At 45.2% G+C, this 12,726-nt stretch overlaps 2 protein-coding genes across 2 annotated transcripts in view; one reads left to right on the top strand and one right to left on the bottom strand.

The window, feature by feature from the left end:
* LOC135372060 (zinc finger protein 239-like) overlaps nt 1-7,927 on the bottom strand; it is a 75,175-nt gene extending 67,248 nt beyond the window's left edge. Inside the window, exon 1 of the mRNA XM_064605782.1 lies at nt 7,771-7,927. The gene's annotated coding sequence lies outside the window, so the exon portion shown is untranslated. The remainder of the gene's footprint in view (nt 1-7,770) is intronic.
* A 1,277-nt stretch (nt 7,928-9,204) lies between these two features.
* Nucleotides 9,205-10,702, top strand: LOC135372138 (uncharacterized). The gene is made up of 5 exons (XM_064605833.1): nt 9,205-9,352; nt 9,600-9,753; nt 9,839-9,996; nt 10,195-10,259; nt 10,355-10,702. Exons 1-5 carry the CDS (start codon nt 9,205-9,207, stop codon nt 10,700-10,702), a joined length of 873 nt encoding a protein of 290 aa, XP_064461903.1.
* Nucleotides 10,703-12,726: the final 2,024 nt, after the last annotated feature.

Genomic DNA, 12,726 nt, shown 5'->3' with positions numbered 1-12,726 from the left:
CGCAGTGCCATTCCATGCCAGCACAATAAGCTGTGCACCACTGTTTTGAAGAGGAGGAAGAAGAAGATTCTTGCGCTTGTTGAGTATAGTGCAGCTATATTCTGCAAGAAAGCTTCTCGTTATCGTTCCCGAGTCATTTCCCTGCATTTTTGATGCCGAAACCCGAGGAGTGTAGCCTCACTCATTGACGGAAGGATTCCAGGAACGGGAGACTGGTATATAGTAGCGTTGGCGTAGTCATGGTTCCGGTTGTTTTCAGCCAGAACGAGAGCCGCGCGTGCGCTGTGCATTCGCATGCAAATGGTCCATTGCACTTCCTACGCAGTTTGACGCCACGTATCTTCATAACTATATGACATATTCTGCTGATTTCTTTGTTGCACGCATTGTCTCGGGTGGGTAGCATTGCATCCATGGTCGGAGGATCCTAAGGTTTGCCTCTGAGGAGATCGCAAAGTTGCCTCATTTGTAAAATATAGTACGTTTTGGGAACCTCACAACTCGGCCCCCAGTTGTGATACTCGAAGATAATCTGAATCATTGTGTTGGTCTCGAAATACCCTTTCTCCGCATTGCGAGTACATCGTATTGCGAATTAGGGCAACGCCCCAATGGTCTTTTTGTGAAGGGTATCTACTGAAAATGTGTAAATTCGACATCGCGCATCCCATATATTCCCACTCGTGACATCGTTCATTTTACTCACAAACGTTCTTCATGACGACTCCAAACAGCATATAAAAAAGAATTGCTTCAGAGATGGTCAAAATCATGTTGCAAACGACATTGAGTTACGAATGTAACTTCGACCACCGCTGAAGCAACATTTTTTTATGTGCTGTTTTGAGTCGTCACGAAGAACGTTTGTGAGTAAAATGAACGATGTCATGACATCGTTCATTACTCGTACTCGACATGACGTGTGCACATGTCATGTCGAATGGAAATATATGGGATCCGCGCTGTCGAATTTACGCATTTTCCGTAGACACCCCTCATAAAAAGACAGTTGGGGCCGTTGCCCTAATTCACAATACAATGTACTCGCTATGCGAAGAAAGGGCATTTCGAGACGAACACAATGATGCAGATTACTTTCCGGTATCAGAAATGGGAGACGAGTTGTGAGGTTCCCAAAATGTACCATGTTTTACAAATGAGACAACTTTGCGATTTTTTTACATCCTCCTAGGCTAACCTTAGGACCTTCAGAACTTCGTATGCAGTGCTATCCACCCTAGACAATACGCGGAAAACAAATTCAGCAGAAATGTCAAATAGTCAACAAATGTCAAATAGTTATGAAGATACGCGGCGTCAAACTGCGTAGGAAGCGCAATGGTCGAAATGCCCACATCTAGATGATAATGCTTTAAAAAATAATCACCAATTATTTTCAACTACTTTCAGCGCCAATATGCATCATAGAGACAAGGTTTCAAAAATGTTTGAAAGAAAAAAAATTAACAGGTCGACCGGACCACCCTGCCTGATCCGGCGTGAAATCACCCAGCTCTCAAAATATTAAGATAGGCAGCTACATGTAGTAGCCAGCGACCAGTAGCTTTACTCAACGACTTTGTTTCCGACAAAAAATAAGGAGAGGGTCATCGAACATTCTCCGCAATGCTATGCGCTTTTTGCAGCAAATTCTAAGTGGGTAAAAAGGCGCGATTTCAATCGCAAAGGAATGCTAATGTGCAAGGATGGACAAGCAGCATGCCAACCCAACAAAATACCCTAATTTCATGTGAAGTTACAATTGGGACACGAGCTCCTTAGGTTCTACCTTTCTAGACATAGGTGTGACATTTCAGTTGTGAACACTACAAGCTTGTGTTACAGTCACTAAAGAACGGCGGTACAAACGCTAAATAAAATAAGCAGGAATAATATCAGTTTCTAGTTGAAGTGTGCTGCTGCAGAGTGGAGGATTGAAATGAAAAAGTGATGCAAGACTGATTGGTGATAAAAATTGAAATACTCACTCAGTGTCACGAGAAACCATGCAAAAGAGATGCCCCCTCCTGGGTCTTCTTTCAGCAAGTTATCCTAGGCCAAGCATGTCTTGGATGCCTTTCCACGCGACTTGGCCGGGAAGGATGGTGTGCCCAGAAGTGACCATCTCTGCTGGAACAGATTGGAACCGAACAAATTCAAGGGGGTCAAGAACACGTAAAACATGTTCAACAATCACGACATCGTACAAGTAACACCACATCGACAAGTACATACGCGTATGAAGCACATGATGTCCTATACGCATGTTCTTAGATCTTTGCACCTAGAATACAAAACCTACAGCAGAACGGTTTAGCATTCAGTATCTTGAAGCACTGAAGCGGGACAAAGAAGTAAATCTAACACATCAGTAAGATAATTTACCTCCAGGCTACGTCAGTGGGCATATATGCGCACGGAGCTTGCTCAGTTTCATCTAGCCGGCAGCAGCTTCAAGTAACGGTGCCTGGAAATCGTATACACAGGGTCATTTTCATTTTCGCGTGCAATAAGGCGAAAGTACGCGTCTTCTGGGAGTACAGTGCTGGACAAAAGTTTACGGAACGCGCGAGCGGCGTATTTTCTCTGGGCAGAGACACCCTAGCTGTGAGCGGAAGCGGGCGAGTTCACTCGTTCAGAGGGATGGAAGAGTGCGCTTGTGGCGACCAGCCGTGGTAGTAGTGGTAACTTTGCTTTTGAAGTGGTTTCGTTTTCGTTCCTCTGCACCGAGCACGAGTTGCTATCGCGGGAAGGGAGTCTCTCCGCTATCGTAGTGATAACTGGGCGCAAAAGATGAATTGAGACAAAACAGAAGAAAAGAGCGTGTACCCTTCAACACAAACAAAAAGAGAAAGGGGGATACGATACTCTTATACTTTGTCGGCCCCCCTTTCACAGCAATAACGGAGGCCATGCGCACTTATATACGCGCATTTATAGATGCAGAGTGGTCCTTACTACAAGAAGACGTGGACCTCGCCCGTCGGCTGTACGCATCCCTGCCTGTGCGCATAACCTCCGTTATTGCTGCGATAGGGGGGCCGACAAAGTATTAAAAGAGTATCGTATCCCCCTTTCTCTTTTTGTTGGTGCTGAAGGGTACACGCTCTTTCCTTCTGTTTTGTCGAATAAAAAAGAGATGAAAAAAGCTAGGCCACTGTAGCCTGTTTTATCTCAATTCATCTTAGCGCCCCGTTATCTCTACGATAGCGGAGGAGAGACTCCCTTCCCGCGATAGCAACTCGCGCTCGGTGCAGAGGAGCGAAAACGAAACCATTTCAAAAGCAAAGTTACCACTACTACCACGGCTGGTCGCCACAAGCGCACTCTTCCATCCCTCTGAACGAGTGAACTCGCCCGCTTCCGCTCACCGCTAGCGTGTCTCTGCCCAGAGAAAATACGCCGCTCGCGCGTTCCGCAAACTTTTGTCCAGCACTGTACAGTACGTTTATGTTTGCTCCGCCAGCGGGATTTGAACTTCCGATCTGCTCCGTGAGGCGCCCCCGTTGTGCCTAGTAAGGAAGACGTAATCGTGCAATTATTAAACGTGCGCTGCGGATACACCTTTCGGCAATGCGAAATATGATCACAGCGCAATGTGAGGTGAGTGTTGAGAAACAATAACACTTTATACGTACCTGAAACCCGCTGCATTTGGACACATGGAACTTGCACCGACCTACCCGTCGCCATTTGCAAACGCCGTCTGTCAATTTGAAAATGGCGTTGGCGATGACGATGTGTGTGTGCGCCCTTCGCCATCGTTGGCTTTGCAAATGCCGCCGACGCGGCTACACGCTACGCTACTGCCGGCAACATTGCGCGCTGCAGCCATATTCTGTTTCTTTTTGGCATAAATTTTTCTGTCCGTTTATGTAATCTCTGTATATATTAGAAATCCGTCATCCTGTTCCCAGCGTAAGTAGCCTTTGTAGTGAAGAAGCTGGCAGTGTAGGCTGGGCCCCAGTGTCGTTGCGTTTTTGTCGCTAGTACACACTGCACAAGTGTACTTTGTCATATTAAATGTCCTGAACAGTAAACGCTCCCGCCCGTTCGTGTTAGTTTTTCGCGTGTGTTTGTCTTTAGAGCACACGGTATGCTGAACAATGATATCCACTATTTGTAAGACATCTCGCCGAGGTGTGTACGTACAGCAGCAGATATCAAAGGTATTGAAGTATGGACTTGGCATCTAATGAAATACAATGTATAGCAACACTGTGCCACCATATGCATGAATACATGTAAAGCCAATCAACCATTTATTAAAATTCACTCTTCCCAGCAAGCGTAGCACAATGTCAGATACTGGAAAGCAATGTGAAAGTAAGCAGAACTACCGTAAAATATACAGCCATTTGACCGTAATCAGGATTACGGACACACTACCGTCTTAGTTACGGTGATAACCGTCATAGTTACGGAATATTTCATTGTGTATTAACTAATTGTGTATCAATCGTATTAATTACACTACTTGGACCGTATTTCCAATTACAGTAGCATACCTATTCTTTTTACGGCAAAAAATGAATTTTGACCGTAAAATTTACGGCAATTTTTTACAGTGTATATTATTCAGACAGAGAGAAGATACCCATAATTATGTATCCACTAAGTTGTTCCGGGAGCGATCCATTTTCAAGAGAGGCGACGTTGACTTCCTGGGTTCTAAAACTGCATAGAAGGCTTACAAAGCTGCACAGAATGTTGAGCATCGGATGACTAACACGTAAGGTGTAGATCAGGGGTGCCGAACTCATTCCTGTCCGCGAGCCGCATTCAGCCATGGCGGAACTACATGGGCCGCATACCAGGGCTTGGTGGTAGCCTGTTTCTGATATAGATGACACAACCAAAGATTAAAACGGCATAAAAGGTACGAGTATAGATTTGAGTTGCTTAGCGTTTCTCAATGGTGCGGTCAGCGGTACTTTTTATTTGCTATGTCACGAGGAAACTTGGCACCTCTCGTTTTTAACTGTTGCGTCGACATCGTGTGAAAATGATTGTGCAATTGCAATCTTAACTGCGATGAGGTGTTCGTTTCCGAGTTGTGAGCCTCGCTTCGACTTATTCAGGTTCGTCACAGGAAACGCCTGCTCGCAGATATATGTTGACACAGTTGCCTCGCGACGTGAACCCACGAATTATTGTTACTATACGTACGGTGTGCCGAATATGGACAGGTTTTTCCGCGTCCAACGTCAGTATAAAGCGAAGTCGCACCAACTTCAGCCAACTTGTTCGTATGGATGCGTCGCACTGCAGGTCAATAAGTTCTATCTGTTAGCCATCAGGAACTTTGTCAACAACTGCGGATAAACGGCGAGCCAAAAAGCTCCCATTCAAGTCTCCTGCACTCGAAGAATATTGGCTCGAATTCACTGGGAAGACGATCGAGCCTGTGACTGAAGCAGTCCTCCGTGATGGCATTGAAGGCAGCAACGTTACAAAATAGGCCACGTAGGGTTTGTATAGAAATGTAGGTAGGAATGTACTAGTAATATCAATCAAGTAAAAATCAGACACAGGGACAGGTTTAGAGTGTCATCTACGAAGACGATGAAAGCAACACAGGCAGACAGGGAAGAGTCTTAATTTAGCAGTCAGCGGCTGTCACAAGCCAGTGACAATAGATTTTTGTTGTTGTTGTTGTTGTTGTTTTATTCGCTCACTAACTAACCCAAGATAGACCGCACGAGTAGAGCCCAATGATAACGCCACGACCTTTCATGAAACTTTGGCCGGATATATTTTTTCTCAGGGGCCACGTGGACCGCATGGAAACCCTAGGCGGGCCGTCACTTCGGTACGCCTGTGATCTCAGGTACCCTTCAAACTATACTGTAGATTGAGATAAAAAAAACAATATATATAGAGAGAGATGGAAACAAATCTCTTCTAACTCCGATCTCAAGCATAATTTCCTGAATGACACAGGCTTGCATGTGTGATAGTAACTGTTCGTTAAACACATAGTAGAGTAGAGCTTTGCCTCTGACAATGAAATAACAGCAAGCGTTTGTGTTATTCGCAATACTCAGGAAAAAAGAAACAACAATAACTTTCAAACAGGAATGAACTGCGTGTGCGCGGATGAGCTCTCTAGTAAATGCTCTTTCATGTTAACATTGCAGATGAAATCAGATATAGATGAAGAATACAGCTAAGCTATGGCAGACCACACAACGATGTAACTGACATAGGGACAGAAGAGCACACCTGCGCTGACTTTATATGGGTTGCCAATCTCAAATTTAATCATGTTGGTCCGCCGAACTATAATCCTTTCCTAAAAGCCTTCATCAGAGACATGCTTTATACAATCTGCAGCGAGATATATCCATAAACCTAACGCACTCGAGTACACTGGTTTTTCCCCAACGCACAAAATATTGGATTACAGTCAAAATGTGTTGTCACAAAGCCAGTTAAGATGGAAGAAATGTCTTTGCTCTTTCGCAATAATGAGTTTTCCATGATAGTTGTTGTTGGGCCGAGCTACTACTAGCACCCTTCAATAGAAATCCTCCTACCCGGCGCCTGTGCGGTGCATTCCCTGGTTATGACAAGGTTTGGCAAAAACTTTTAAAACAGTCAGTGCCGTGGAACACAGAAAAAACGAAACGAGGACAGCAGGGTTATTCCACGCGAAGAAATCGAGAGGCGCTGCTCGATTCCCGCATTTTTTTTTTCTGAAAAAAATCTGGTGTGCTTCTGGGTTCGTATAATGCTTCACTCCGAGTTATTTATGCTATGCAGTGAAGCAGTTGTGTATTAGAAATTTATGGCAACGAAACAAAGGAGGCGAAACAACCAGTATGGAACTTGGTTGTCACAAGAACGTCCTGTAGTGACCAATCCGCAACCGGGCATTGTGAAATAGAAATTGTGCAGAACCTTGAAATTCGTATTGTTTAGTCATATGTGTAGTGTGCGTTTGCAGACATACTTTTTAGCACAAGCGTATTTATTGATAATGTAGCACACAGGCAAATCTCAGATGAACAACAGAAACGTAAAATTAACGCTGCAGGAGCGTAGCTTTTGTCACCGTGGCATTAGCAGATACCCGCCAAGTCTGTTCCATTACTGGCCAGTAGCAGTACAGTAAGCACTAAACACGAAAGTTGGTTGAGCGCGAGGTGGAGTCTTCAACGTGACATCAAGTATACGTAAAGTGATCTACGTCAATTAGTTTTGACGAGGATACAGCTCCATGTGGTCGAATTATTTGCAGTCCTGCCCTCCGGAATGTAGACAAATAGGCTGAATCACCTTACATGTAAATGTACTCCCAATTATTATAATAAAATAATGATATTGTAAAAACTTTGAAAACCCCACTATCAGGGAACACGGAAAATACGACACGAAGGCAGCACTGAACTGCAACCAAGGGACGTTACCACCAATTAACGTCATTTGGTTGTAGGTAACGTCACGTCCTGGTAACGTCATTTGGTTTAACAAAAGCTACGCTCCTGCAGCGCTAATTTTACTTTTCTGCTGTTCCTCTGAGATTTGCCTATGTGCTACATTATGAATAAATACACTTGTGCTAAAAAGTATACGAATTACAATACATATACGAAGTAAAAACAATACGAATGTCAAGATTCTGCACAATTTCTGTTTAACAATGCCCGGTTCCGGATTGGTCACTACAGGACGTTCTTGTGACAGCCAAGTTCCATCCTTGTTGTTTCGCCTCCTTTGTTTCGTTGCCATAAATTTCGAATACACAGTGATGAAAGCGATGCTTACCTCTTTCCCGGCGGATATCGCGTTCTGTGTCACAATATTGTCACCATAATATTTGCAGCAGCTTGAAATAATCCAACAGCTTAAGGTGATGAAAGTTGGCGATCGCAGGTGATCACGCCACCAGACGGACTTCACACGAATGATTATGACTTTGCGCACTCTCGCGATCACGATATCACCACGCGATATCCGTTATGGCATATTAGTGCACTCACGAGATAATGCGAACAATCGCACCCGGAAACGTACAACTGAGTTACTTGATATCAAAACTTGTTCGTGGCATGACCTTTACCATGACTGAATGTCATGCAGGGGCGGCGTTCGACCCAATGTATCTCTTTCTTATGCATATGTTCGATAAACGATGGACCACATGTGGCTCCAAACTTTGATAAACAGATTCGGAATACGATAATTCTTCTCTTTTCCTTTATTTCGAAAAGCCCTGTTGCCTATTATAGCTGCCCGAATACGCAGCGTGAAAGCGACAAGGCAAATATATCTTGGTTGCACCACACAGTAGTCACTAGTGTGTACTAGAAAGGAGAAGGAAAGAAGTGCTCGACAATTTGAAATATCCTCTCATACAATTTAGGTCAGTAGATATAGGGTTCCTAGTTTTCGGTATTTAGCGAAAAGCAGCACGATAAACGTAGACCGCTACAATCTTCACGCGGTGGATGTAAATGATTTGTACACCATAAATCTCCGGAATGAGCGCTGCAACTCGCTCACTTTTATTTCGTTTGGCTTCATGGTGAAACACAACGGACGAAAGAAGTGAAATCATTTCCAGAAAAAAAAGAAAAGAATAACCACGCTCATCCCACCTGTTACAGTGTTAAATTACAAGGGCTATGCTTAGGATCTGCCCAGGTTAAAATTAGTCCTATTTCATCAAGAAGCGGCTTAGTTTGGGCCTGCAGCAGTGCGTTCATTGTGTGCATGGGAGAGTCCTTTTCACTAACAATTTCAAACGTGATCATCAAAAGCCAGTGACAGGTTGTGGCCGGGCGAAATAATCACTGATCAGATCCGACTTCGAACGTCGAGCATGTGAAAAACCAGAATCAAATACTGCACATTCTACTAGTACCCTAAAGGCTGGTTCACATTGATGCGTTTACGGTTACGCTTACGGGATGCGGGCGCTTGCGGATGTCGGTTGCCACGGTAACGGAGGACGACCTCCCGCAAGGTCGGCCCGCAACCTCGCAACAAGAAGCTGAGCCAACTTCAACTTTTTTCCCTGAGTTGTTTGCATTCGTTCAACTTTTTCTCCGCAAGGAACGTAAGCGCAAGCAATCTGACCAATCGCACACGACAAACACGCGCATGCGCCCTGGCTTGGGCTTCGGCGCGCGCTCTTTTTTTTTTTTTGTGTGTGTGTGTGTGCTCTTTTGCTGTTATTGTTGCACTCGGCTGCGGAAAATGTCGGCGTCCATGGATATGCTAGAAACGCTCGTTGTTCAGATTGAACGCTATCCATGGCTGTACGACAGCACTAGGAGCGACTATAAAGATGCCACAAAGAAAAATAATTCATGGCAGGCGATCAGCCTTGCTGTCGGCATGTCAGGTGAGTCCTCAATCTTTATACGATTAGTATTGACAGGTGTGCACGAGAAATGCTTTGATGGTGTCAGTGGAATTGCTCGGGGTTCGAAATGAAGGAATTGGCTAAAAGGACGTGTTTTGATGAAGTGTATGCTGGAAATTTCACTGAGGCATGTCTTGCCACGTTCAGCGTAAAACCCTTTTAGCCATGCTATCCAAATTTCAAACCCCTGACCACGATAGGCAATTAACGCGCGCTTTGTTTTTAGTGGAGGAGTGCCAGCGGAATTGGCGGAATCTTCGAGACCGGTACACCCGGGAACTTCGTGCTATGAAACAACCCAGTGGGTCGGGGCGCTCGAACCGTGAAGAGTGGCCACTCATGAAGCCAATGAGCTTCCTGTCTGCCTTCATCAGGCCACGGTATGCCAGCAGTACCTGGCTTTATTGCGTTATTAAAATCTTCCGTTCGCGCGCACATTCATTTATACCCCACTCTTCCTCGTAGCACGGTGCTGACGAAGAAGGCACAAACTCCTGGGATGCCGGTCCGGACTCAAGTACGGCATGCATTGGAATCTCCCACAGTCCGGCCTGACATGCAAGAGTCTGCTGTCTACGCTGGGGACAATACCACTAGCCCTGCTGACGACTGTGACCCGCAAGGTAAGGCGCATTTCATGGCCCATCTATTGTTTAGTAAACTGTTGCACAAATAACTTGATAAACCTATGTGAACACTCTTTGTGGTGGGATCCAAGAACTGCTGAACTGAACTTGAATCATTGAACTGCACTGCTGCGACAGCGGCATGGGGTTAGGCGCTCAATATCGGGTTTATTTCAGCTCTACTGCTCTCCCTAGTTGAGGAGTCAGCTGAGGCTGCTGCATCATCATCACCATCACCATCACCAGTACAAGGGAGTTCTGTATGTATACATTTTCTCTTCTTAACGTGTCACCACTGACATAGATGCCACACCAATTGCTCTCTGCGTGTGTTAGAAAGAATGTTAATTTGCAGGAGAGTTCTTCAGGCTCTCCATTTCCACCGTCACCAGCCTTTCTGGCGGTCCATGAGGAGGAGGCGCAAGGTGAAACACCTCCGGTTGGTTTTGCAAGGCCACCGAAGAGGCGGCGGCAAGAAACGTCCATGTCAGTGCTGCAGGACGTGCTTGTCTCGGCAACCAAGCAAATGTCAGCAGCAGAACCAAATACACGGCCCCAAGAGTGTGTTGACCTGACTGACGCTGACACACTTTTTCTGCTAAGCCTCCGACCAAAGTTGGTGTGCCTGAGCGCAAGAAAGAAGCACCTAGCACACTTGCGCATTCAAGAACTCTTGTACGATATCACATACAAGGAAGACTAGTGTGATTAATGTGTGTATTATTAAATGTACATTGTACAGTTAAAGTTCATGTTTATTAGCAGTACGCATGTCTCAACACATTACACAACATCCACAGCACATTCAAGACCAGCCTAATCAAATGTGATTTGATATGGGCACAGGCATGAACACTGTTGTAACAGGAGCTGAACAAGGCAATCTCATTATGGAGACAAGTTACTTCTCTGGCTGGCAGCCACGTCGAACAATCTCATACTAGCCTTGTCTCTCCCCGATCGAACAGAAATAATCTGCATATGTGTCCTTCACAGTCCTGGCATTTCCAGAGTACATATTACTGCTCAGTGATGTCACATCCCTGATAGCATCCGTGGATGAAACTGAAGCCCTCCATCTGCCGTGTAACACTTCACCAGCAGCCGTTTCAGTATCTGCATAGCCAACAGGGCAGTATTGCCGATCCAAGGACGACTCTCTCTCATCTTCTGTGCGCAGATAGTTGTGAGGACATACAGTACTCATTATGATTGCCTTCAAAGTAGGCAGGCTTGCTGATATTGGTTGACGGTAAATTCGCCACCTTGCAGACAGGATTCCAAATGAGTTTTCAATGACACGCATAGCCCTCGAAAGCCTGTAGTTAAAAACAGCCCGTTTTAGGAGCAAGTGTTTCCCTGGGTATGGTCGCATAAGGTTCTGTAGTAGCGGAAATGCCTCATCCGCGACTACAACATGAGGGAGTGATGCAGAACAGCCAGGTGGGGGTATATCAAGGGTTCCACCGGCAAGATCCGATCCAAATTCAGTGTTCCTGAACACACCGCCGTCGCTTCCTCGGCCTTGCTCCTCAATGTGGACCTTCAGGAACCTGTCCCTTGCGCCACACAGGGCAAGTAGTACAACGCTGTAGAATCCCTTGTAGTTAAAGAATTCTGAACCTCCATTAGGCATATTTTGAATCGCAACATGCTTGCCGTCCAGAGCTCCTACACAATTTGGGAAATCCCAAAGCTCCTCAAAGTCGCGGGCGACATCCTCCCATGTGGAAACAGTCGGGCACTGAAATAAAATAATGTTCGTGTGAAGCAGATGTGCACGCCACATTAAAGGGTCTATTTACAGGCGTGATACCTACAAAATAATGGTAGTTTCATTCTAAAAAATGTGACTCAAGAAAGCCAATTGATGACTTGGCGTCACAGTGCGACAGGTTGCAGGTGCGCTGTTATTATTTCACTACTTCATGTGATACGTTTCACTTTTGACCACAGTTTGCAATATCGAATCTTTAAAATGAGAAGACAAGTGGTAGCATCTGCCCCACAACTTCATGAACAAGACTGTCCATTTCAAGTTGTGGTGGAACTCTAATCTGGAGATACTGACATCGATATGTAGTGATGCTATGCCTTGTTTCCTTGCGCTGTTCCACGCTAATAAGTGAACAAAGCGTACCTGCAGGTATATCGGTTCAAGTGAATGCCATATGGCTTGGCAGGTTTCCATGATTATTGAGCATGCTGTTGACTTTCCAATTCTGTAACTGGTAGCACACATCCGTTCCGAGGAGCCATGAGCCAGGTACCTGGAATAGTAGAGTGCACATTTTAGTGCCATGATAGGCTTTCGAGAAAGGCCGATATCGTGTCGTACAGAGCAGTAAATATCAACAATGGCCTATGTTTACAAGCAGTGCGATGCACACACGCTGCATGGGTCAGTCAGCTCAAGGTTCATTATTGTTATCATTTTCTGCACACACCTCATGCCTCAACAATGCAAACGTGAGTGACTGGGGAAAAGCTACAGCTTCATAAATTGTTACTGTTAATATGCTAATATGTACCTTAATGTGAGCGCCAGCCTTTCAGCTGCAGGGATGGCCTTCCAAAATGCGGTGTCCATCCGCTGGATGTGGGGCTCTACCAACGATAGCAGGTAGTCAAACCTAGAAGAGAATGCGCAGACTTGTCAGGTAATTCAATTTCCGTGTTACAAAGTGCATTGTTACATGGCGTCTACTGTTAAAACTGAAAATTCGC

This window comes from Ornithodoros turicata, unplaced genomic scaffold (genome assembly GCF_037126465.1).
Source record: "Ornithodoros turicata isolate Travis unplaced genomic scaffold, ASM3712646v1 Chromosome13, whole genome shotgun sequence".
NCBI lineage: Eukaryota > Metazoa > Arthropoda > Arachnida > Ixodida > Argasidae > Ornithodoros > Ornithodoros turicata.
Note: the sequence above shows the minus strand (reverse complement) of the source record. Positions and strands in the feature narration are given on the sequence as shown.

Coding starts and splice junctions, on each gene's coding strand:
- LOC135372138 (XM_064605833.1), top strand. CDS start 9,205: ATGTCGGCGTCCATGGATATGCTAGAAACGCTCGTTGTTCAGATTGAA. Junction 9,353..9,599: donor CCTTGCTGTCGGCATGTCAG/GTGAGTCCTCAA, acceptor CTTTGTTTTTAG/TGGAGGAGTGCCAGCGGAAT. Junction 9,997..10,194: donor TGACGACTGTGACCCGCAAG/GTAAGGCGCATT, acceptor TGCTCTCCCTAG/TTGAGGAGTCAGCTGAGGCT.